The following is a 26273-nucleotide window of genomic DNA, read 5'->3' on the forward strand; positions in this document are numbered from 1 at the left end:
CCCTGTCTCAGCTTAAAACCATTCCCCCTTGTCCTATCGCTATCCACCCTCACAAACAATCGATCCCCCTCCTGTTTATACGCTCCCTTCAAATATTGGAAGGCCACAATGAGGTCTCCCCGGAGCCTTCTCCAAAGTAAACCAGCCCAGTTCTGTCAACCTTTCCTCATAGGAGAGGTGCTCCAGCCCTCTGATCATCTTGGTCGCCCTCCTCTGCACTCATTCCAAGAGCTCCACGTCCTTCTTGTGCTGGGGGCCCCAGGCCTGGACGCAGTACTCCAGATGGGGCCTCACAAGAGCCGAGTAGAGGGGGACCACCACCTCCCTCTCCCTGCTGACCACTCCTCTTTTAATGCAGCCCAGAACATAGTTGGCCTTCCGGGCTGCCAGCGCACACTACTGGCTCATGTCCAGCTTCTCGTCCACCAGGACCCCCAAGTCCCTCTCCGCAGGGCTGCTTTCAAGTACTTCTTCCCCCAGGTTGTATAAATACCTGGGATTGCCCTGGCCCAAGTGCAGCACCCTGCACTTGGCCTTGTTGAACCTCATTAGGTTCTCGTGGGCCAGAACCACTGGCCACCAGGCCAGTCCACTTGTCCAGCCTGTCCAGGTCCTTCTGGGTGGCTTCCCTTCCTTCCAATGTATCGACTGCACCGCTCAGTTTGGTGTCATCTGCAAACTTGCTGAGGGTACACTCGATTCCATCGTCTATGTCATTGATAAAGACATTGAAGAGCACCGGTCCCAGGACTGAGCCTTGGGGGACACCACTTGTGACCGGCCTCCACCTTGACATAGAACCATTTATCACAACCCTTTGGCTGCTACCAGCCAACCAGTTCTTAACCCACTGAACAGTCCATCCTTCAAATCCATACCTCTCCAATTTGGAGAGAATCCAAATTTTAAATTCCAAGAGAATCCAAGTTTTAAATCCTCTGCAAGATTTGTTTCAAAGTGAGAGTATGACCTGCTTGAAAATACAGAATACTGGATGGTTATTCCCAACGGGTTCTGCATTTCAAGTTGAGAGCAAGATTTGGTTTGTCTCCTGTGTGGCTGCAAGGAGAGATTCCCAGATGTGGAAATGACCTAGAGGAAAATTTTATAGAATGTCCGAAATCCTTTTCACTTTTTTAGTTCTTCTTTCACAGAAATGATAATACATTTTTATGGATACAGGAGTGATTTCCTTGTTCATTTTTCCAAGCAGTCTTTCACAATCCCTTCATACCCTCCAAAAGGGTGGGAGCAAACTGTACTGCCTGTAGGTTGAAGAGTTACCCAAGAGAAGGCATGGCAGTCTAAGTTTCATGACAAAAGATAGGAAAAAAAAGGGATTATGGTCCTTGGCTGTCTACCACTGAGTTTTTGTAGTTGACACTGAGAAGAGCAAGTCGTTGTGGTATGATTTGTAGCTTTGCTAAACTGTGTTAAGTAGTAGGTTAAGTGATGTACAAGCATTTGAACATTCTTCTCAGGTTTCACTGTTGTTGCTGTCTGTGACTTGTTTCTGGTACTGGTGGAGGCCCTTACTCCCTCCATAAAGCTCAGCCCTTTGTGAGTCACAGTGGCGCAGGATTTCCCAAAGAGGAATAGGGAGCACTGAAGTATTATTCCATCTTCAGCAGCCCATGGGAGTGATAGTTTGGTGCCAACAGTCAGCTCGGGAGTTTTCCTAAGCATTTCTTGTGATATTGGCTGAGGAAAGCTTTCAGCTCAGTTTCTGTGTCCTTGCTTTCCAGTTCCCCTGCAATTAACAAGTACTGGTGGAAGTCAGGAGGAAGGAGCCTCTTCGTGGCTGTGGATACGTACTTTCATCATTCATCTCCTGAAACTGGGTTTGTGTTATCCAGCATAGATTGGCTCCTGCAAAGAAAGATACTAAGAATTGCTGTCGTAAAATTGCTCTCATTGGGTGGTTGGACTCAATGATCCCTCGAGGTCCCTTCTGATCCTTGCATTTCTATGATTCTGTGATCACTTCTGCTCTTAAGTATTTCAAAAGCTAAAATCTCATCTTAAAACATAAGATGCCATGAAAATATGCTGTATTATGTTATATCACATGGTGAGATTTCTTCTTCTTTATTTGTCCTTATCTCTTTATCATTTTTGTTTTCTTATCATTTCTTCGTTCTTATTCCAGTGGGCTTGTACTGTATCACAACAATGCCTGAAGAACTGGTTATATAATGTGAACAAAAACTTGCTTCAGGTAATATGTAGCTTTCTAAGTAGACCAGAAAACAGAGAAGGGAAAAAAAAAAATGTTTCCTTGGTGCTGAGATGAGGCAGAATACATGCCTGTGGTCACAGAGGAAGAGTCAAAGGCTGAGCTGAGAGCTCCAGTGAAGTATGAAGACTCGCTGTTAGGCTCCCTGCAGTAGGAGATGTTATTTGTGAGGAGAGCCTGACCCGCTGGCTGCTCCCTGCTAGCTGTTTCCCAGAGGTCACCTTCCCCTGCTCCAGCAGTGCCATTAAAAACAGAAGTGGGGAGAGAATATGAATTGCCATGAGCAAACCCTTCATTTCCACTAAGAAGAGCCTTCCAAATGAGCAATAAAAACTGCACGGACATGCTTCGTTTCCTCCCTTTTCTATCAGTAACTGTGCCAATACCTCTGCTACTCCCCTACAGGATTTCATGGTTTGTGACAGTTTGTTTAAAATGAGGGAACCACAGACTGATAGAGAAGGTGATCTTTTTACTAGTTTTTCACTTTTTCCTTAAAACTTTCCGTCTCTGATATTTGTGATTTCAGTGCAGAGGCTTTTTCAGTCAGTGAATTTCCATGCCTTAAAGACTGGTTACATTCTCCTCCTTTTTGCCTGCCCAGTACTAGGTTTTCCTCCTTCTGTATAAACAGAAGTTTGTGAGCTGTTGGTCAGAATCCACCATGGAAATGCTGGAAATAAAGTAGCAGCTAACTGGAGTTTCAGTGCCTCTGGACATAGATGTATGCACCATAAAAGAAGGAGCAGAAACAAAAATGAAGAAACAAAAAAGTAAGACCTCCTGCACTCTGGACTGCTACAAAGACAAATGTGAACCTTGAAGTCCACTGTCTGGCTGCTTGCGAAGCAGTCAGTCCATTCTAATAGCCTCGTACCAGCATTAGTTACTTGCAGAATTTCTGCTAATAAAAGTTCTGCATAGGAACCAGTAACAAGATAAAATTTTGAACAGATAACTACTGGAACATTCTTTTAAACAAAGTTTGACAAAATGTACTATATTTAGACTTGTACTTTTCCACTGTCAAATCCTTACATCTCAAATCTCTGTAGAATGTCCTCAGGGAGACACGCATTTCTGTCATAAGGAGTCAAGGAAAGGTGTGTCTGGCATTAACAAATCTTAGTCAAATTCTGTAGTTCAGTTCTTCTGCATGCTGGGTTTGCTCTGAAAACAGTTAACAAGAAGAGAATGTTCCCCTTTCAGTTTTTTCTTGATTAACCCTTTACTTGCCAGTATATTAATGTTTGGAAATAAAATTTTGCAGTGGAATAAGAAAAGCAAATTGCAGGACTGGAAAGTATCACCAGTGGGATTCTGCTGTAACATGTCTTTGCCCCACTTTGTGCTTTCCAATACAGTTTGAATTGTGTGTGGTTCTGTGTGGAGCCGGGGGTTGGACTCGGTGATCCCTGTGGATCCCTTACAGCTCAAGATATCCTGTGATTCTGTGATTCAAGCACTCCACTCTGTGCTCTTCGGACAGCCTCCCTCAAATGTAAAGCTGAGTTGGGATTGTGACCCAAGAAGCCAGGAGAAACTGGCCTAAGCATCTTTTTCATTTTTGACCATTCCCATTATTAGATTAATGTGCCTTGGAGTTAAACCATTACACCAGTACCATTCCCTGTGCCACTGCATCCAGTCCTTCTGTACTGGATGACTCTACTGGTGTGATACTGCTCTTCAGAGGAATTGGAAGGATATGATTCGTAAAGCTAACACTCAACAGTGTCAGCAGTGCAAGACAGAGGCCAGCAAGATTTTTTCCTGTACATATAAGGAATTCTGGAGTGTGTGAATCATGATACTGTGTACTTTCTGTGGAAAATCATGTCAGATGCGGTAAATAATTGCTTCCCTTATAAATTTTGTCCTGCAGAAAAATAGCCATGGATTATAATGGCAGATACAACTTTAAATCTTGCTCTTTGCCAAACCTTCTTGACAGTAAAAAAGAAGGCCACAGAACTCCTTTTCTATCTGAAGGAGTTTGTGAGTAGAACAGTTCTTAGATCCTTTCAACCACTGTCCCCGCTGAACTCGTCAGTACGCTGTCCTTCCTATTGAAAGGGAACAAGTGACGCCAGGTATTTAAGAAAAGCAGCCATTACTGATGCTACTTGATACTAAACTAATATACACTTTCTTAAGTGTCTCCTTAATGCAGCTTCAGGCACTTTATGCATATCCACATCATCAGCTGTACAAAGCCATTAGTAGTAGTTCAGGGTGGTTACATGTGAAAACAGACTGTTCTCATCAACGTGGATATCAATGATAAGAAAGAAAAAATAGTAACGCTCTTTTAACTGACAATGGTATTTTCAAAAGGTTACATAAAGAAAAAGATTCCCAAGCAGGCAGTTTACAATTTATTTATTGTCATACATAAAAATACTTTGTCACTTACTGCTCTCTGCTGAATTCTTGCTGTGGTAGTTTGATCAGTTTCTATAGAAATTAAATGTCCTCTCTTCGGCACAGCAGGAACTCAGACTCTACTCATGAGACGCCCTCTTTTCACTGAGCACACCACATTTTCATTACAGAACCAGCTCACTGAACATGTGAAAACTTAGAGAAGTAAATGGCGTTAGTTTAAATCTTTCATATGTTTTATGTAAGTGAAATCATGAAAGAGAACACATACCTCAGAAGAGTGGAAATTACTGAAGTATAACAGTCACATGCATGCTACTTGGTTGTAAGCAATGAAGTGCTTCACGGGATCATCCAGCTGCTGACTAGTGGAAGGAGAATTTATTTCAGTTACTGAGAGCTGATTGCTGAAATTCACTTCTGTTTTCCTCTCCTAAAACATTATCACTATCTGTAACAGTGAGTAAATGTAACGAGCGGTATCTCAAATAAATGTAGGCGTGGTGGCTGCCTGTCAGTATGAAAGAACAAAGGAATAAGATAATCTGAAATTGGTTTGGAGATCAAGCCTATGGATCTATTTGGAGTTAGTCTTAGACTACTGTTTGGATTCTTTTACTGAAGTGTGAGTTCTTTTGGACAACAAAAAGCAAAGATCTTACAAACAAGCACATTTGAGCACTAGTGATCAGTCTGAAGACAATATTAAAGAAATCCAGCTCTCTCTCAACAAAAGATTTCTGGATGCCAGCATGGCCAGTCATTGTCCCAAATCTTCTTCAGGATTCTACCTCATAAGTCTAGAAAAAATGTTGGAGGAGCATTTCATTTAAAGAGGAGTGACAGAGAATGTGGTGATACTAGCATCTAAAAACATACTTGTTAAGAAAATGGAAAAAATGAATTTTAGAGGAGGAAAGGACAACCCTGCTGTGCAATAAAACAAAGTAGTAACAACAACTTTCCTTTTTAATATTTCTAAGATTTTTTTTAACCTCAAGTGAAGCAAAACACTTTGGTAAAATGCAAGAGGCATAGCAGACCACAAAATTGAGCAAGATTTTCCTATCTGCAATATGCCACTGCATTCTGCCCTCTAAGGTCTAATTCCTTATTTCAAGAGACCGATGTGACTCTGAAAGCTGCACACAATTTCTGTTGCAAATTATTTTTCATTAGGGTGATAATAATGATACTTGAAACAATACCTTGCTATCCAAACAGGTGGAAGAGCATTAAAACAGTCAAAACACTGCTGTGGATATCAAATGTGTCATAAATTGTGTTTTGAAGCACAGCCAGCCACTGAGCAGTGCTGGTTTGTTTACTGAAACACCATTGGCCTGAGTCAGACTGGTTTACAAAACAGGAAGACGGCTTCCACATCCAGACCATTTTGGTTGTACTTTGTCAAGGGTAGCATTTAGCTACAGCGAACACAGACCATTACTTTGGTCCTGAAGTCTCTATAATATCATCACTGAAGTCTTGCTATCCTCTGCTAATCCGTTCAGCAAAAGTATTCCTGTGCATCTGCCAAACCAGTCATCCAGTGCCCTGCAGCACTTGCAAGCTTGTTTTGCAGGCTTACGTGCAGTCCGTGTAGGAAGGGTGGGAATGTTTATGGTGCCAGCAAGTCCTTGTGGCATCCAGTCTGAGTAACCTTGGAAACGGAATGCTATGGCTTGTGCTTCTTGATGTCATCACTCCTATTTAAAGTAATATTAAATGTTAAGTCTGTTGACAAATTGTGATTTTTAATATGCTGTCTACAGGTTGTAACTGACCTCAATCTTCATGTTCACGTAAGTAAACATTACATGCATAAAGAGCATATACAGCACACTTTATAAATTGAGACTTTTTGCTACCTCATTTTCTACCTGCTGGCTTCAGTATGTAATGGCAAAACTACTAATCCTCATAGAAATTTGGCAAAGGTTGATAGTATACAATATCAAATTTGCTACATATCTTTTTTGAATGAATACTGCTTTTCTGTGACTTACAAAACCAAGCACATTAGATAATAAAAGGATAATAGCTTGAAATAAAAGTGTAATGTCCAGAGAGGAGTCATTATGTAGACAATACCGAATATAAATTACATAGTGAAAAGCCTGGAAACTTCATGGTATTGAGGCTAAAAAATTGTAAGTGGAACATACCTTAATTTAAAAATTGCTCATTACATGTAAATGGAAAATATGCATCATATGAGAACAAGTGGCTATTATGCATACACTAAATTGCACCTTCTTCCTGTGCCCATATTCACCTTTCAAGCAAAATCATCTCATCAGAAAGGAATCAGTGTCAGGAAGCCAGGATGTCTTTTGTTTTTGGGAGTCTGTTTAGATTACGAACTGCCTGGGCAACTTGTTTGTGTTTTTATGTGTTCTCTATTGATCTGAGTAAAATATCAGTGCCCAACAAATCAGAATTATCTGCTTCCATTCACTTTTCTTAGAAATGCTGAAAACAGAAGACAGAATAATTATGGTATTTTCAAAATGCTTTATCCATTTTGGCATTTCAGTATGTGATTTCTGTGATCTCTGTCAGGATCTGCAAGGGCCAGTTGTCACTCCAGCAGTACTGCACAGCTGAGCTATCACATACCTTAAAGATGCTCTAAAATACCTGCCAGCCCATGGTATCATGCACTGTCCCATCGGGAACAGGTGCATTGAGAGAGAAAAGGCAGTAGCAGTAGAGGAGGTGAGAGAAAATGTGGCCTTCCGCCAGTTGATACAGCTGGTATTTGAAACAAACTGTACTCAGAAAGTAATCCAAAAGGTAACTGCCCCAAATGCTGAGCAATCAGAGCCACCTGCTTGTTGGTAGTTTAACTCACAAGTGTTCACATATCTTGGCATGAAGTCCTGAGACATCTCTCAGTTTGGGCAGAGAACATAGGTTTTCTCTGAAAAAAAAACGTGGTCATGCTTGTAGTCTGTGCTTGGCCAAAGAAAACTAATGGTTCCTAGTATTTTGTGTTGTTCGTCAACAGCAAACTTATCCTTTCCCTCTGATGGTGTTCGAAAAATATTTTAGCTCAGTCTTGTACAATTGGGAAATGTATATCTTATTAAAGGACTAAATGAAAAAGTTGTAAGTCTTCAGCATGGAAATCTTTGGTTTTGCTGCTGCTGCCTTTTGGTGAAGCATCATATTCTATTAAGTCCTGTATGAGAAGATAAACCGTTACACTTGATGACAGACTGCTTGGTTACGGTCTTTTCTCAGTAACACTCTTGTCTGTATTCCGTGTAATCTCTCAGTAACAGTGCTTCCATTCCTGACAATAACTTTGCATGACAGTCAATGTTATTTTGGATTACTAAACTAAATAAAAAAATAAGATTGCTCTTTCTAAAAGCCTTGAATTCTGTAGATCCACTTCATTTTTTTTCAAAACCAAAGAATTACCTATTGTATATGTGCATGTGGATGAAAAGTGCTGTGGATCTCCTTTGCCAACTATTTGTATTACAGCCTGCGAAGCAGCATCTGCAGAGTCAAGGTGTGGACATGCTCCTCTCCCTGGCTGCCATTTGTTAGCTATTTGTTAGGCTAAATCTACAGCTGCTCTAAGATCCACTGTCTGTCCTTTCAGAGTTTAAGAGTTCAGTCAGTCAGCACATTTCTTCTGAGGTGGGTCTGTGGCCACTGTGAAATACGTAGAATGTTTGGCAGAATCTGATCGTTGCCTGTCAGTTCTTTCTCTTTTTCCGAATTTGCTTCCCTGTGTAGAAGCACAGCTTCTGAGCCCTTCATGCACAGACATTTAAACATTTCTTGTATTTGGATTCTTTTCCATACAAGTTCCTGACTCTGTTGATGAGTTACCAACATTTGCAGTGGGTGGATGACGTTTCCAGTTAACTGTCTAAGGTAACCGAGGCAGAGAAGCCATGCCAGCTTCTGTACACTTCACAACACATGAAGGACAAGTAATAGTTTTTCTCCTTTGTGCTTCAACGTCTGCAGCAGTTGAGGTGTCTTGTGCCTCACTGAGTCCCCAGAATGATTGTCCTGAGTTTCCTTGGTCTGCATAGGTTGTTCCCTCTACTCTGTGAACGACCAAAGAAAAGAACGCGTGGAGGACTTCTGGTTCCAGAGCAGTGTGATGGCATCAGAATGGCTGGGCAGGATGAGGTCAAAGTAATGCTTTACTCACAACTAGCTCAGCGTCCTGTTTCCCACGGTGCCTGGTAGCAGATAATTAGGGAAAGAATAAAGAAGAGAATGAGTATGGAATGACACTTTACCAGTATTTCCTCCAAGCTTTAGGGAGTCTGTGGCATGTGGACTTCCAAAAGCCAGAGCCTGTATCTGCATTTTTATGCTTAATGGTTCTTGAAGGACTTTCTATGAATTTTCATGACTGCTTTCTGAATCATTCATAGTTTTGGCATACACAGTGTCCTGTGGTAATTCTGTGATTCAGTTATTTTGGATGACAAAATATTTCCTTTTATTTAAATCTTATGCAATTTAATTTAATTAGGTGCCCCTATTTCTTACTATGAGAGAGAAAGAGTGAAAAAATTTTCTCTGAGTTTTTTTTCTACTTAACTACTTTATATTTTTCTCCACTTTCCTAGGAAGCATCTTGACAGCTGTCTTGCTCTTTTCTATGCAGTTTTTTGAGTATAGTGTATCTTTTTTTGAGACAGGGTGATCAATCTATATTCATGAAAAGAATTTATAGTCATGTAACACTATATTTTTCTAATAGTCATTTTACTTATAACTCACATTTATTTTGCTTTTTGGATTTCTGCTAACTGACATTTTCATAAATTTATTTTTGGTAATAGTTCATTTTAAAGCTTGTCTTCATGTGTATATAAACATAGTCATGCACTTAGAAGAAAACTGTCTTTACATTTATCAACAGTGATTTTCAGACACCGTTTTATTTATGAACTGTATGATGAAATATTTTTTAATGCCTTTCAGTAGGTTTGACTTTCCTGTATATTGTCAAACTCCATCACTTTCTTGTTGTTTCCTCCTTGCCTAATAATTAGCGAGTTGGAAAGCATGGATCTCTGTTGGGCCACCGTGATAATTCTTCTTCCTCTGCTGGGAAATCTGACCTCTTGCTTACTGTACTTTAGAGGGTATTAAAACAGGAGCCCTCTCATCCTACAATATATTTGTTTCCTTGGTAAGAGACTTTGGAAAAGCCTTCTAGGAATATGAATATGCTGTTATCAACTGATTACTCTTATCTACTTATTCTTTCACTACTTCAAAGGAAAGCAGTGACTTTACAAACCAAGACTTAAAACTTCTGTTGATACTTTGCTATTGCACTAATCCAGTTGTCTAATAATTATATTACAATTTAATTTCTTCATGAAGTCTTGAGTAACACCAGAGGCTCTTCACAACTACCAAGTCCACTAAAGCTTTCTCTGCAAGAAAGGAAAATTAGTGCGGATCTAAAACAAGTCTAAAATCTTAGTTTTAGTTCAAAACTAAAGTTTAGTTCAATGTACTAATATCTGATTTTTTCCTTTTGTATTTAGTAAGAAAACAAAACAAATCTGGAAAATAATAGCTTTGTGGTTTTTTTTAATCCCTTCTATTCTCAGCATCAGCTTTCCCTTCAGATTCATTGGCCTTACTGAGATTCATGGCCAAAACCTAGCTTGAAACTAGGCAGAAATTCGTTAATATTAGGAACTACAGTTGGGAGAAATAAGCATTTGATTTCTGCAAAACGCAGGAACTGTTTCCTTGACAAGAAGCACTTTGCTAGCACTTCACATGTAACTTCTGTGAGCCAAATAGCTTACTAGTTCTAAGTCTTGATCTTCAGACAGTAAAGTTAAAAACCTTGACAGATAACCATTAATTACCTATCAAAACAATTGTACTTCTTTGGGATTTTGTAAACAATGTATGTACACAATAATTCATCCTTAGAGGAAATACAAGGAAGACAGTGAGACATGCCATTAGGCATTCTGGATACAGCCTGCAGAAAAGCCCATCCAAGCAAATAGAAGGAAATTAATCAGAGGCAAACAGGATCTGTTAAGCTGTGTATGTGCATAGGTTCTTAATGGCGTATACAGCATTGCAGCTAAATGTGGCTGAATGCAAGATTAACAACACTGCAGATCATCTTTGGGGGAAACTGTAACAGTAATCAAAGACAAGATACTAAAGAGTGAGGAAGAAAAGAGAGTAATGTAAAGCTGTGAAATGTTAGGTGCAACAAGTAATGTGTGTAAAATAGTTTCTTAAGATAACACAGTAATGGACAGCCTCCAAATGATTTAGCTAGCTAGAAGCAATGTATCTGATTTTTCAGGATAAACTGTAGCCATTAACCCCAAACGGACAGAGTGAGTAACCTCCACAGGTTTTATACATGATATTATTGGAGCAAATGAATCAGGCATATGCTTGCGATATAGTGCTAGTGGGGGAGGGAAGGAGAGAGAGCAGATGTTGCTTAAGAGGGAAGATTTAACAAGGAAGAAAAAGCAGAACTTCCTTCTGCTGAGATCAACATACTCCTTCTTTTGTTTCATTCAAATGAATATTTCAGGATGTCCTGCACAGATTTGTATGGCTCAGGAAAAGGTATGTACAGGAGACTTTCATGTACTTACTTTAGTTAAGGAAAAGAGCAACAAAAAACCCAACAAAAATGTCAGGTGGCAAAGAACGGAACAGAATTCACTCTTTTTCAACTAATCCTTGATCTTAGAATGTACTGCCAAAGCAGGAGCAAGTAAAAAAGAGAATCAGTAGCTCTTATTACCGGAATAAAATTGCAGCCAGAAGGATCAGCTGTTGCCATTAGCCTTATTCAGGCTGCTGATAATATCTGATGATATTTTTGGCCCATTTATCTCAAGAATATCATTCTACTTTAGATGGCATTCCCACTTAGAACTGGCATTATGAAGCTTTTAATCAGCTGTTCTTAACTCTGCTTTTTCTAGGTTTCTGAGCAGAATCATTTTGTTCAGATCCATGGAAAGGATCCTTATATCTCCTTGTATCTTATGTATAAAGGTTGCAACAAAAACTCATAACCTAGAACTAAAAGCCAAAATCTCTTCTGCATTGGAAACTGATCTAGTGCCAAATGAATATAATGAGAGTATGTGACAAGCTGTCTATTGTATCTTCAGACAGACAGAACCTTTTCATCATTTCAGCTATTAATGTGAGGTTTTTCCCCTCAGGGCTGGAATATGGCTTTCTAAAATATGTGGATTTTGCTATGAATATGTGGAATACAGCTTGTCATGAGGTGACAAGACATTGATTGTAAAGCAGACATTTTTTATGTCTTGGTTTTATTGAGATTGCTTAGTCTTCAGAAATGGTGTACTACGGAACCGAGCTTTGGCAACAGTAAGTATCCTACCAGCAGGACATTTTATGTTATTGTGAACCAGTCTAGTAATGAAAAGACGTCTATGGAGGGCTGGAATCTGGTTCTGTTGTTTCTGAGCAAGTATCAGCAACCTCCTTACAGGGACAGAGTCCATTAGCAATGCGATAAGCATTTAATGTTTGTTAAGGAAAGATTAGTTAGAGTTGTTCTGCAAAAAGCAAAAAATATTAAGACTGTCTGCCTAAGATTCAATATTGGTGAATAATCAATTTTCTGATCTGCTTTCATAGGCAACATTTGTCATTTGTATAATTTATGCATCTATGGAAGATGGGATTAACTAATAAATACTACAGAGTCATCAGTTATATTGTTGGTGTTTTCCACATTCAGTTTCAAAACACATGATGAAAGAACAAAAAGTCAATAAGATTATAAAATGAAGACAGGGAGACATCTGTGTCTACTGAAAATTAACTTTGTTCAGTTAGTGTTCTACCTAGTGAGCTTCCTTAAACTTCATGGGTGCCTGTATGTGCACGCATGTGCATGCTTATCTCTTAGGGTCCAAATTAATTTTCATAAAATTCCCTGAGCAGAACAGAATGTTCCCTTCATAATAAGCTATTATTGACCAAGTAAGTATGAACTGAAGACCTGGAGGTCATTTTGTGTTTATTTGATAATGTAGACTATATATACAGCTGTGTAATTGCACTTGAAGCTGAAGTTCTGCCATAAACATGGAAAAGTCCCAGCATGATCTGCATTTGTCCTCAGGGACAAATTTGAGAACTTCCATGTTTGTATCTTTGATATTCTAACATATGCTGATATATGTTATTGTAGAACAGAGCATTTCTACGTCTGAGCATGCATAATATTCTTTGGGAAAATAAGGAAAGTATAGATTTAGTTTTAAAATACACATTCTCCTAATGCTAATTGCCACTTTTTTTTTAAATACATAAATTGGAGTTGGATAGTGGCTATGGGATATAATTTTTCAGGGAAGGTAGTTAACTGAAGGAAACAAAGGTTGTTATTTACCTAAATACGTGAAAATTCAGTCCACATGCAGCAGAAAATCCGTGATCCTAAAAGTGTCAAAAATTGTGGAATTCTTCTGAAATCTGATCAAATTATTTTGAAAGATGAAGCTAAGCATATATTATGGAGTAAAATACACTCATTCATTTCATATTCATTTCTATTATTTTCATATTCCTAATATAAATTTTCATCACTATGATATGCATGCCAGTATAGGGCATTTTAAATACAGCTAGAAAAGCAAAAGTCACTCTCTCCTCAGAGGTTTCTATAGGAATTCAAAAGGACTTACTGGGCTGCCCTAAGTATAAACAGTCTGACTTGAATTACGTTAGATACCAACTTACCAAAGGAAGACATGCACAATTGTTGTAACCACAATACAGACCAAGCACAAGCAGGTCAGATGCTGCAGCTGGACAGGACTTACTTGTCTTTTTTAAACTTTTTAGATTTGATAGGACAAAAAACTAAACACAATGAATGTTATGATACTTAAATATTATGAAATTGAACATAAGGAGCAGTGCTTAGGACGGGGTGCTTTGATGCTGAAGTGCATTGTAGGATGAGGCTGAGGTGCCCAGGTCCAAGACTGCTATCCAGATGTTCTCCTTAGCCTGGAGAAACCTCATATTTAGTTGTGGTACCTTTATTATATAGCTTCTACTAAAAGAAATGAAAGCTTTACTGAAACAGATTTGCATTACTAATAAAGTTGGAATTTGACTTAGTTTTCTACTGAGAAAGTAACTATTCTAAAAAAGAGGCTGTAATGAAGTCCTGGCTTTTTCAGTGCTGTTTCAGGAATAAGCAGATACATAAGCTGTACTTGAAGTACTGCAGCCTACAACAAAGGACTGCAAATTCCCTTGTTTCCCATGCTTATTCTATTTTGTTCTTTCCATGTTCCATTTCCTGTGGAACAATGATCAGCATCAATGGCTGAGATAGAGACTAACCCCCCCGTTCATTCTAATCTCATAGGGAGCTGGTTATAAAAAATAGAATTATAGCCCTATATCCTGAAGTCTGAGATTCCAGGATTACCATTCCTGAAACTATTGTGTAGGTGATGATAGCTGCCTTCTTGCTCAATGTCTAATTTGAGAGGAGGATGTGGTATTGTGGAACCTATATGGACAGACACCCCTAGCCGATGGTTCTCAGTAAATAACTTGCTTTCAGTAGACTCATGTACTTAATGTCACCTACTGGTTATCTCTTTTCAACTTCTCCCAAGTTTATAGTGACACTGAACTTTGGAACTATTTGGACCTTCACAAAAATCAATCTGTGTAACCATTTTTACTTCTAGAACTATTACTCCCATACTTCGTCATTCAAATTAATGGGTTTAATAGGGAAATATGCCTGAGAATGTGGGAGTTCTGCATGCCTCAGTTCTGGTTCCTCCTCCAGGGACTGCATATTCATTCTGCATTGTTTTATCTTTCGCTGAAATACCATTGGAAACAATCTGCAGTCCATGATTTTCTTTCTTAAGAGTTTATCTTTTGCACTAGAAAAAAATCAATTCTTGCTTTACATTAGATTTTAATGAAATCTGTTTTTAGTAAGAGAGGTTATGCTTTTATGCATGTTCTAATTCAAATTCCTATTTTAGCCGTTCATTATAGGCTTTGCAACCATGTAAATGGATGGGATCTTGACCAGACGTGGTAATTTGGAATACTTAACAAAGGCAAACAGCCTCATCATAGCATCGAATGAGAATAGGTGCCTCCAGAATGGGCGATGAAACATTTGGTTCAGTCTGTCAAAATTACATAGCAACATATAGGTTACTTATATACAAATGAAAGCTGGTTTTGACCGATTGCCAAATTACTAAAGTCAAGATTTTTCGGAAAAAAGATTTTTCTCAGAAAGCATGCACAAATCTTGCTCCTCTCAAGATAGAATAGAGGCTTTGTGTTAGTGCCTTCTGTCCTTTTGTCTGCAGCTTAGTAGTGCTAAAACTTTGGCAAGATGGAAAGCAAGAGGCCCATATCCTTTACACCAAGCATGTGAATGGCTAAGACCTAAGGAAACTGCACAGCATTTGCTGGCATTTTGCCTGGAATTACTTACTGCAATTAACACTTATTTTTACAAGCAACTTATCTGTCCCCGAAGAAATTACATGTCAGTAACACTTGCTATGACATCATTTTTTTTTTCTCCTTTAAAATACTTTCTTATACAGTTCTACCTTCAGACTTTGAAAATATTTTTCCTCACTGTGTTATTTTATATTTGATCAAAACTGAACCACGTTCTCTCATCCCTAGACCTCAGTTCTCTTAGGATGCAGCTCAAGCAGCCGTCCGCTTTATAACTTCTGCTTCCATGAGTGTTTACACATAGCTGCAGCATGAACCAGGTTTGGAGATCTAGCTGGTGATAATATGAACCCTGTGGAAAAAAGAAACAAATATGCTTAGTTACTTTCCACAAAACAAAAGATACTTTTAAGTGGATCGTTTTTACTTTACAGTTAACTCACCAACAAAATGAGTGCTGGTGCTCACACTCATAGTGTTGTAACAGGCTCAAACAATTGAGGGAAGGTAGAACTAGCTCATTCTTTTTGAGGGCCAGATTTAAGTGATTGTAGACTTTACAGATATACACTTTCTGCACCAATACCACAGGCTAGAAAATCCTAAGGAGAGGTCATTGTTGAACATTCAGAGATCATATACAAAGTTCTTATTAGCCCCATTCAGAGCAATTATGTTGTTTCTAGATACTGAGGACATAAAGGCAGTGTGATGAAAGAATGTTGTTCTGTAAAGATATTCAAGGTCAATCCAAGTGTAAAAATTATCATAAATATTAAGGCAAATATTTATATTTGGTTTAGTTTCATGAAAAAAAAAGGACATAAGTTGTTCATGTAATAGAAGAATATATAATAACAGAGACGCAAATGTGGCTATAATATTGGTGGACAAGCCAGCTCAAAGTTTCAAGGCATCTGAGTACCAGAGTTTTAAGCCTATTCTTGGTGCAAAGACATAGGTATATTTCCTCTAACATAGAATAAACAGAGCAAAAGACTGACCATAGTTTTTTCACTGCTGACAGTAGAAAAACTGAAATGAAATGAAAACTAATTACAGTGTTTAGAACAGGATAAATCTGGTAGGCAGGACAGTTTAAATACCAAACATCTAGGGGAACTTGGACCATGTAGTGCGTGACTCGGCAGTTCCTGATTTATTCATTAATTCTGGAACTGACAGATTACACATTCATTTCTACTGGCAGGTTTTTCAGAGGAGGGCAAGGGGTGAGAGAGAGGGAGAGCTAATTCTGCTGAAAATTTGTTTTATTTCAGTGAAATGTTTTATTGGGGGGGAGGGGGAATGGAACATCGTTATCTCCTGAGCAGGAACTGATTTTAGTAGTAGAAGGGTTGATTTGAGTGTACTGTTTACATCAAGTAACCCTCAGAAATCAGCGCTCCAAAATGCTGACGTTAAACTCTGATTTAATTGAGCAGCTGCTACAAGTGAATAGGAGTTGAGATAGCTCAGCACTTTGTTCCTCTGTTCTGCCTGCACACAATAGACTTGGCTCAACAAGAGCATTTTTTATTAAACAATGCTTTCATTTGCAGCTAGTTGTAGCATATAATTGCATCATTCTCTGATTGGAATATAAGGACATGAATTTACCGTTCTGTGTTCGTAAAGTCTATGGCACAGGTAGTATATATAGTAATCTTATTTCTGGCCTCACCATCTGTAGAACACACATCTTAAAGCAGATATCAGTCATGAAATTGAATGCAGGAAATACTTTTATCTATTAAAAAAATGCTGGAGTATGTTCTTATTGGTTTGAATTCTTTAAACCTTGAAAGTTCAAGAAGTGCGTGCACAAATAATGCAAGTATACAAATGAACACCACAAATCAAGTGATGTTTTCAAAAAGAAACATTTGTACGTACAGTAAGTTCTGCTACAAGACTGAAGCGGCTCCATGAGTTGAAAGGCTGAGTGAGGCCTCACAGTTCGTTACCACTGACAGGAGTGCAGGGAGGACTGGCTGGGCCAATGCAGTGGTAGTTTCCCATGTGGCAGGAAAGTCTTGGGGATAGAGCTGATCAAAGGCAAACCAGCAAAAGCGTGTAGTGTGGCATCTGGTCTTGCTTTTACAGTTGCAGTGGTGAAGTACCCTGACAACTATAGCTGTGAGAGGATTGCCCGGAGAGATGCCCCATCCCTGGAGGCGTTCAAGGCCAGGTTGAATGGGGCCCTGGGCAGCCTGAGCTGGTGGATGGTAACAAGCCCACACCACAGGGTTGGAACTGGGTGGGCTTTAATGTCCCTTCCAACCCAAGCCATTCTGTGATTCTTTGATGTAAAAGGGATCGTTTTCATCCTCCGTAGTGAAGGGGGGCAGAGATGTGAAAGCTTAAAGTTAGCAGAAAGCTTTCCAGCACATCACTGTACAGTGAAGAGGTTGCGCAGAGAGTAAACCCCCTGCACTGCAGGTAAGTTCACAGGTACGTGCAGGTATCTTGAAATTAAAAGGAAGCAGTGTCCGAAGTGTTCTGGTTACAAAACATAGCAGCGATTCAGGCGTTCACCGCTCCTGCTTGCGGCTGCCAGCAGTCAGCCCCGGGGCCGGCGAGCACCAGCCCGCCTGGGAGCAGATGGGGACTCCGAGAACTGCCCCACGTGCTTCTGTGTAATAACGAAGAAACTCTGAAGCGCGCGGGGATGTGAAGTCGCTTTGGGACGCGCCCTAAGGGGCGGTATCTCCCCTCCGCCGGCTGAGGCGGCCCGCCGCTCCGTCACCGCGCGGGGCTCCCGCGGGGCCGCACCTCCCAGCCTCCCGCTGGAGGCCCGGGCCCGCCCGCACCAAACTCCGGCGGCGCCGCGGCCCCTTTAAATGGAGGCGGGGCCAAGCCCCGAAGTTTCCCCAAGTTGTGGAGCGGGGCTGGCGGCCGTGAGGAGCTGCGTGCGCGGGTCGGCGGTGGTCCCCGCGGCCGTCAGGAGCCCCTCCACCATGGACTATCTCACCGCCTTCACCGGGAAGGGCGGCCGTCTGCTTCGCGGCACCGCCAGCCGTCTCTGGGGGGCCGTGCCCGGCGGCCTCCGCCAGGTCCGCTTCCAGGACAGCGTGAGCTGCGCGGTCCCGCAGCCCGTCAAGCCGGCGCCAGGTACCGGCGGGGATGGGACTGGGGGCGGCCGGGCCGGCCGAGGGGCAGAGCCGAGCGTCCCGCCAGGCCGTGCCGCCTCCCTACTGCCGCCCGGCGGCGGGGCCGGCCCGGAGCGCGGCCTGTCCGGAGCGGAGCGGGGGTCCGTCCCGGCCCCGGTTCGGGAGCGTAAGAGGGAGGAGGAGAGGGCCGCGTGGTGCTGCTGCCTCGGCTCGGAGCTCCGCCGGGCGGGTGGCGGCCCCGCGGCGCGGGCTATCTGGGAAGTGGTCACGGGCTGGGGAGTGGCGGGGCAAGGCGGCCGAGGGAGGCCGTGGGCCGCGGCCTGGCCCTGTGACACCGCCCGGTGGCCGCCTCAGCACCTGCCCCAGCGGGGCCGCCCGGTGCCGCGTTCCTGCGGGTCCTCGTGGCGGTGGCAGTGCTGCGGTATTTACTTTCGCTCACGCCTCCCACGCGCCTGCCTGGTTCTGCTGCTGATTGGGGCAGAAGTGACTGGAGGACAAGCTCTCTGGTTTGTGCTGTCCCTCCTGTGCAGGGCAGTTCCTGCTTTCCACGTGTTTCTGGAGAACTTGCAGAAGTACTTTAAAAAGACCAGAAGTAATGCATCTGCCTCCTCAGGTCAGTGAGGAGACAGCAAGTGATTTCTGTATTATTATTCTTTGGTCTTGTCATCCCCTTTTCTTCTAAGTGCCCCAGTGCTGCCTGTAAGGGTATTGCACTGAGACTGGAAAGATGTGCCATAAGGAGCAGATGTGGGCAGTGTGTGCACGCAGGTGTGCCGGCAGTGAGGGCTCCAGGGAAGTAATGCTACAGACTGGGCAGAAGAAACAACTTGTGCCTTAACTAATAAAAGCAGCATGGCTGGGGACTGCTTGGAAGGGAAGCTGTATGAGGCAAGTTTGTGAAAGCGTCTTTTAAAAGTCTGCAGGGTGGTTTACAATGAATAGTGATTGTATATTTTTTTTTCCTGTGTCAGGAAGCTCTGTGCTAAGTGGACGATCGCGTGCTTGTCATAGTCTGTAGGCAGGATTGAAGTCAGATCTCTGCTGAAAAGTAATGTTGAAGACCATTAAGTTTCATTGTTCCTTCAGCTATTTTGAATAAGTAAAACAACTTTTTTTTAACAGGGAGAAACGATCTTGCTGCAACAACTAAGTGCCTGTGCAGGGTGAGATGTAGCGATGCTCTCCTTGTTGTGCTGGGTCACACCTTCTGTACAGAAGGGATTACAGGTGACCAGCTGAGCTTACAGTGCTGCACTTTCTTGCCTTATTTCTCCCATCTGCTCTCCAATCTAAAGACATAACAGGGTGAGAAGGAGGCAGCAACATGTTTCAGCAGTGAGATAAAGTACCTTGATTAAGTCATCCACGAACTGTTAAAGGCTTGTTAAGGAAGCCTGTTAATATCCTTTTGCAGATGCAAAATGACAGTAAAACTCTTCAGGTGTCTTCAGTCAGTTACAAGGCCAGGTATTCAGCTGCTGATAAGTCTGCAGCATTTCCTGTACTACATGATGGCGAGGAGGGAGAAGCTTCTACGGCTGTTTTTTCCTCCTGCTCAGGGACAAGGGATTAATTTGTACTGTATTATAATGTCTTTTTTTTTCCCTCTGGATTTGAGCATGAACTGTTATTTCACAAAATACTTGTGTAGTGTAATATTTAACATTAGCATTAGTGAAGGGTGACTACTGCTCTGGAATGCAAGATGGATTTCTGCATACACAGAATCTGACATGCCTTTTTGACAGAACCATCCTTTGGGTTGTCCTAACTTAAGCAAAGCATGCTGCGTGATGCAGTTACGTCTTTGTTCTCCATGCTGTCTTCTTCATAGGGCTTAGGTCACTTAAAGGCAGAAGCAAATTTGCATCGAATTTAGAGTTCTTCACATAGCAAGTGTTTCTGGGTTTTACGAACTGCCTGTGCCATGGTGGTAGTGTGCTGTGCTGTGGAAGCTGTAGCAGCAGTTACAATACTTGAAGTAGAGGTTGGATTTCAACTCAAAGGTGGTATCATGACACTAGCTTAAACCTTAATGGCAAATTTTAACTGTTCTAAATGTTCTGTCTCTATGCAGTGTTCTGGATTCAGGCCTATTAGTCCTGCATTTTCTTCCCCCTTGTAACTTTCTGAATGATCTTTTCAGTGCTTATTTTCTTCACATGGTTCAGTTATGACTATGCTTTCTTTCTTAGAATAGTTCTTCCGTATGTAAGCTTATTCATGCTTTCATGTGAAATAGGCCAAACCTCTATTTCAGAAGCAAACATATCTTTGTTTTTAATTCTTTTTATTTTTGCATCTTACATGAACAAAATTGAGATACTTTAATATTACTAAATCTGTGTTTACTGTTTTCTTATTTGGCTTTGAACACTGTAGTGCACTACAAGATATCTAAGTTCAGAGAAGCAACTCTGGGCAAGCACTGTGTTTTTATAGATGGTATGAGCCTATATCCTCCTTCAGGTATGTGCTGAACAGATTCTATCCTTTTGTAGGAGGGAGAAAGGCGAGGTTGGGAGACTGAGTAGTGCCCTAGGAGGTTGTAAACCTGTTGGACCAGTTCATGTTTGTGTCAGCAGCTGTGCCAGTGAAGTAACTTTTACAAATATATTCTGTATTCTAAGGAGCGTGAGGGAAGATAAAAAATGGAAGAAGAAGCAGAAATTCTAGAGGAAGTATCCAGCTTTAAGACCAATTCTACCAATAATTTCAGTGTATAGCTCATTTTTGAGAGGGGAAAAAGCCATATAAGTTTAAAAATAACACTTCTAAAGGTAGTCCATTGGTAACTTCTACAAGGAGCTGGTATGTATGCATGGCTTGGATTTAGAGAGGAAACTTTAGAACAGAATGGTTTGGACTGGAAGGAATCTTAAAGATTATCTCATTCCAACTCCCTGCCCTTGGTAGGGACACCTTCCACTAGATCAGGTTGGCCAGGGCCCCGTCCAGTCTGGCCTTGAACACGTCTGGGGATGGGGCATCCACAGTTTCTCTGGGCAGCCTGTGCCAGTGCCTCACCACCCTCCAAGTAAAAAATTTCCTCCTTGCATCTAGTCTTAACCTGCATTCTTTTAGTTGAAAGCCATTACCCCTTGTCCTGTCACTACGCTCCCCAATAAAGAGTCCCTCCTCAGCTTTCTTGTGAGACCCCTTAGGTACTGAAAGGCCACAGTGAAGTCTCTTCAGAGCCTTCTCTTCTCTAGATGAAACAACCTAAGCTCATGCAGCCTTTTTTTGTAGGAGAGGTGTTTCAACCCTGTGAGCATCCTTGTGGCCTCCTCTGGACCCACTCCAACAGCTCTGCATCTGTCCTGTACTGGGAGCATCAGAGCTGAACACAGTACTCCAGATGGGGTCTCACAGGGGCAGAGTAGAGGGGGGGAAATCACCTCCCTTACCCTGCTGGTCACCCCTCTTAATGCAGACCAGGATACAGTTGGCCTTATGGGCTGAAAGTGCATGTTGCCAGCGTGCGTTTAGTTTCTCTTCAACCAACATCCTCCCTCCCCTCCACGAATCCTTCTCCTCAGGGTCTCAATACATTCTCTGTCTGTGTGCCTGGGATTGCCCTGACTCAAGTTCGGGACTTTGTACTTGACCTTGTTGAACTTGTTGAGATTTGTATGGTTTGTATGGGAACCTTGTTGAGATTTGTATGGGTTCACCTGTCAAACCTGTGAAGGTCCCTCTGAATGGCATCCTCCAGTGTGTTGACTGCACCACGCAGCTTGGTAGCTGTGTAGTTTTTGTCTTATCTGTTGGTGTGTATCATAGGTGTTCATGTCGTGAAGTTGTGTGCATCTTTATTTGCTTTAAGATGCAACTTGAGGCATTAGGGAATGTGTGATTAAGGATTATCTTCACTGTAGAATTATTTACTTGAACTTTCAGTTTGATTTAATACATACAGAACTTACTGAAATGAGCCAGCAGCATGTCTTATAACTTAATATCTCATTTGCTTAATCTGCTGCAGAAGGGAGCATGGCTGGCAGCGTAAGGGACATTATTTTGCTGCTTTTCTGTGGCCCTGGTTATATGCATCACTGTGTTCTGTTTTGTGCAGCACAGTTCAAGAAGGCTGCTGAGGAACTTTAGAGGGTCTGGCAGAAGAGTGCCAGTGTATTTAGGGGCGTAAGGTATATATGAGGGACTGAGAGAAGGCCTTTAGCCTTGCTCAGAGGGAGACAGAAGCAGTTCAGGGGCAATTAAGGGGGAATTAAAGGAGTATGCTCTTCTTAGTAGTAACAGACAATAAAAGAAGGGGCAGCAGCCACAAGTTCTGTCTTGGGAGGTTTAAACTGGACAATGCAAAGAATTTCACAAGGAGGGTAGAATATACCTAGACTGGTGAGTGTATATGTGTGTGTACATATGTTGTGTATATATGCGTGTATATATATAATAGACTAGTACAGATGACAGGCTGATTTCCATCATTTGAAGTTTTACATCCTTGACTCAACCAATCCCCAGCTGACCTGATTTGATGTTGACAGCACTTCTGCTTTAAAGTGGTGGCTGGAATAGATGTACTGAAGAAGCTTCTTCCAGGTAATAGTGGTCTGTTACTCATAGACTATGAGTATAGACTTCTACTTTTGGAGCCCCTACCAGATGTTCTCCCCTCACTTATGCCTGCGGTCAGTGAGTATCTTCTTGCTCAGTCTGGCGGGGAGATTGTTCTTGCTGCCTTCTTTTACAGAGCTTGTGTTGGGTTTTCTCCCCTGGCCTCAATTGTTTGTTCGGTTTTCTGGCAAGTGGCCTGTGGATTTATTTACACTTTTGCCATATCAGCTCTTGACTGATAACAATGCACAGTATGTCCAGTAAGCCATGTGTCCTGTAATTGCTCTGTACTGCAGTGGAGTAGCAGCAGAGCAGTAGAAATAAAAAGGGCAGAGTTATAGTACATCTGTCAAGGCCTACTGTAAGATTTGGGATAAAGCGGTAATAAAATTAAATTCTACCTTTTTGTTTAAGGGTAGGTTTTTTTTTCACTTTATGCCTGTTACATACTTAACTTCTAGGAACTTAACAAGGCTATGATAAAGCACTGCAGAAGCTTCAAATTGAGGAGAGGCAGTTCTTCAGGCTTTCTTGTGCTTCATCAGGATCAGCATGTATATGTAAAATGTACCAGCACCCTTTAGTAAGACATCAGTGCTTCTCTCTCACGTCTGAAAATACTTCAGTTGATAAAGCATAAGAAGAAAATGTAATCTTGGAACATATCAGGCTGGTGACTCAGTCATCTTGTGATATGTTATATATGCACAATCTTTTCAGACTTGCGTGCTGCTGGTTTATATCAGAAATTCTTATATCACCTACATGGGGAACGCTAAATGATCTTTTGCTTCACCTTGTGCTTTGTACTGCTACATTTCACCTTATTTCTTTTCTTCAGGCTTTGTGGCTGCAGAATTCCTCATGTTGCTGTGACCTGCCTCTACTATTGATGTGCTATCAGCTTCCAAGTCTGTTCTCTAGTGTGTAGTTAAATTGCTTTTAAGACTAGTCCATTGGGAACTCATTAGTATATCCCTCTATTCTGTTAATTTATGTTTCTCTTTTCCCTTTAGCTAGTCTTTGGCATAGCTGACAATTTTTAATCCAGGTTTTACTACGCAATAGGCTTCTGATGTGAGATGTTTTACTGAGGTGTAGTTTATATGTTCCAGTCATTCACAAGTTAGTTTGTAATCTAGGTACAATTCACTCTAGTAACACATCTTTTGACTGTATTGCATTCTTTGTTTTAATCTGCCCTCCTGGAATTAATCGGAAAAAGATAAAAATGCAGTTTCTAACATGAAAGCGGTTTTAAAACTGATGTTCTGCTGAGGTCAGGCATGGAGTGGTGGCCTACATAGCACAAGGAACTCTTTCCCACGTAGAGCAGTGCTGTCCTTTTGGACTTCATAAGTTTTGTTCGGCCTATTCCTCCAGACTGTCTGCATCCTTCTGAGTGGCAGCCCTGCCCTCGAGTATGTTGTCTGCTGCCCTCAGTTTGATGTCATCTGTAAATCTAATGTGGGAAATTCATACAGTAAGGTAGTTACAGAAGCATTGATTATAATTTCGCATACATGGCAGATGTATTTGTATATTTGCAGAGCAGTTTTAGAGCACAAGTCTGCAGCATCGATAGGATAAGCTACCTGATTTTGAGCTCTTTGGCGGGGAGGGGGACATGTAGAAATGCCCTTGGCTTAAGTATGAGAAGGCCAACTGTAAAATCATAAAAATATGGCCTAAAGATTGCTTGGTTTTGCTGCTTGCTATTCAAACTGCATATGTGCTATTGTGTTGATTTGGAGTGCCATGAAATAGATTTAAATATCTGAAAGAGAAGGACAGTAACTTGTCAGAAATGCTTGGAAATGAACTTCCTTTTCCTTCTTAGTATTCATCTTTTTTGACTTGCATCTTTTCATTATTACATACATTTGATGGGCGAAAAGGTTCTACAGTAGGCAGAGCGTGCAGCTCTGTAGTCTCTCATGTATTAAACTATGTATGTAGATTTAGGTGGGACAGCAAAGGAAGCTTACTGCTACACCCTGCGGCATAATCTGAGAACTGGAAGCCTTTGTTTACCCTGACTGTGAAACATTCTTTCTGAAGAAAGTCAATGTGACTTAAGTGGCGGAAGTTCTGTGTGTGGAGCTGGCTCTAGGTCTTCGGACTGTTTGGAGAAGTGCCTTGCTAATACGGGATGCCTTAAATCTGATTCTGCTGACTGTGGTTTGTTGTTGTTTTTTTTTTTTTTAATCCTCAAGTTGTGTAGTTAATTTTTCTGCCTAAGTGCTGTACACCTGACTGGATAGCAGAAGGAGGACCCTGTGTTACCGGGGGAGTCACCAGATGAATTGGTGTTGAGTTCATGTTGTAGGAAAGAGCTGTTATGAAATGCTCAAAGTGCTGATGCAACATTAACAAGGCCTTAGATGTAGTTAGTTCAGTAGGGAAAAATGAAGAACAAATAGTGAGAGCAGTGATAAGAATCAAGGGTTTTGAGAACATGACTTCGTAGGAAAGACAGAATGACAGCGTGAGAAGCAGCTGCTTGGCGTAGGCAAGGGGACTGAAGAGGGCATTGTTCATGGTGCTGCATTGGTCTGGACTGCTGAAAATTTGTCTCTTTCCCTTTACCCCAGCTCCCTAAGACATTGGGAGAAAACTGAAAATAATACTCCTTATCTAACTGGAAGGAGAGGAGTCAAAGGGATGATTGTTCTGCTGAGATGAAGCCCCTGCTGTTAGGAATTCAGGAGCAAGGAGGGAGAACGTGTCTCCAAGCCTTATGGAGTATGAAGATTTCCTATCTTAAACTTCTTTTTGGTTCTTTGTAAATAGATTTTAAAGATCTAATTGCTACTGAGAAGAATGAAACTAATAAAAATATGCATCAATTCTTTGTTTATATCAATTAGAAAATTGTTTCACGTGATGATAAATCTCTCATTAGAGAATCTCCCACAGAAAGAGTACTTTTATTTCCTTATGTGATTCATTTCTTAATCTTTACCCCATATGTTCAGTGTCTCTTTTGGTGATTTTTTTTTAAGATCCTGCAAAAGATGGTCCTTGACGTGTGTTTAACAAGTCTGCTGCCTCTGCCACTCTAAAACTCATGCATATCTAATGTATAATGTACAGTTCTCATCTGCAATAATAAGTCTTTATTCCATCTTCTTGATCTTAATAAGTTCAGCTACTAATTGCGGATAATATCAATTAATTGATGACTTGTTCAGCTTGCTTTATTTCAAATGATGCTTGTTTAGCTTATTAATTTTTTCACTTGGAAAAAGTGATCTTTAACTTCTGTTAACTGTTACTAACTGTTCTGTTGACTATTTTAAGGTCAAAGTTCCCTTATCTAAAGCTCTTTGTTCCTCAAACATAATGTTCCTAAAAGTCCTTTTCCTATTTTGCATCAGTGAATGCATAGGAATAACAAGAGTCCTGCTCTCTAGTTCCGTTGATGATTGTGTTCACAGTTCTCTTGCTCCACTAATCTCATCTTC

At 41.2% G+C, this 26273-nt stretch overlaps 1 protein-coding gene across 14 annotated transcripts in view; it reads left to right on the forward strand.

Moving 5' to 3' along the window:
• The window catches only part of OXR1 (oxidation resistance 1), a 257860-nt gene that overhangs the window by 165577 nt on the left and 66010 nt on the right, over positions 1-26273 (forward strand). For 2 of the 14 annotated variants that reach the window (XM_021389329.1, XM_021389333.1), the window contains exon 1: positions 17951-18229. The exons of 7 other annotated variants lie outside the window; for them this stretch is intronic. In XM_021389329.1, the coding sequence (XP_021245004.1) occupies positions 17959-18229 (271 nt within the window). In that variant the 5' untranslated portion in view covers positions 17951-17958. Of the gene's footprint in view, positions 1-11181; positions 11231-17950; positions 18230-18271; positions 18842-21430; positions 22792-26273 lie in introns of those variants that run through there. 5 more of the 14 variants (XM_021389337.1, XM_021389339.1, XM_021389334.1 and 2 more) reach the window with 4 other exon arrangements.

This window comes from Numida meleagris, chromosome 2 (assembly GCF_002078875.1).
Source record: "Numida meleagris isolate 19003 breed g44 Domestic line chromosome 2, NumMel1.0, whole genome shotgun sequence".
In the NCBI taxonomy this organism is placed as follows: Eukaryota; Metazoa; Chordata; class Aves; order Galliformes; family Numididae; genus Numida; species Numida meleagris.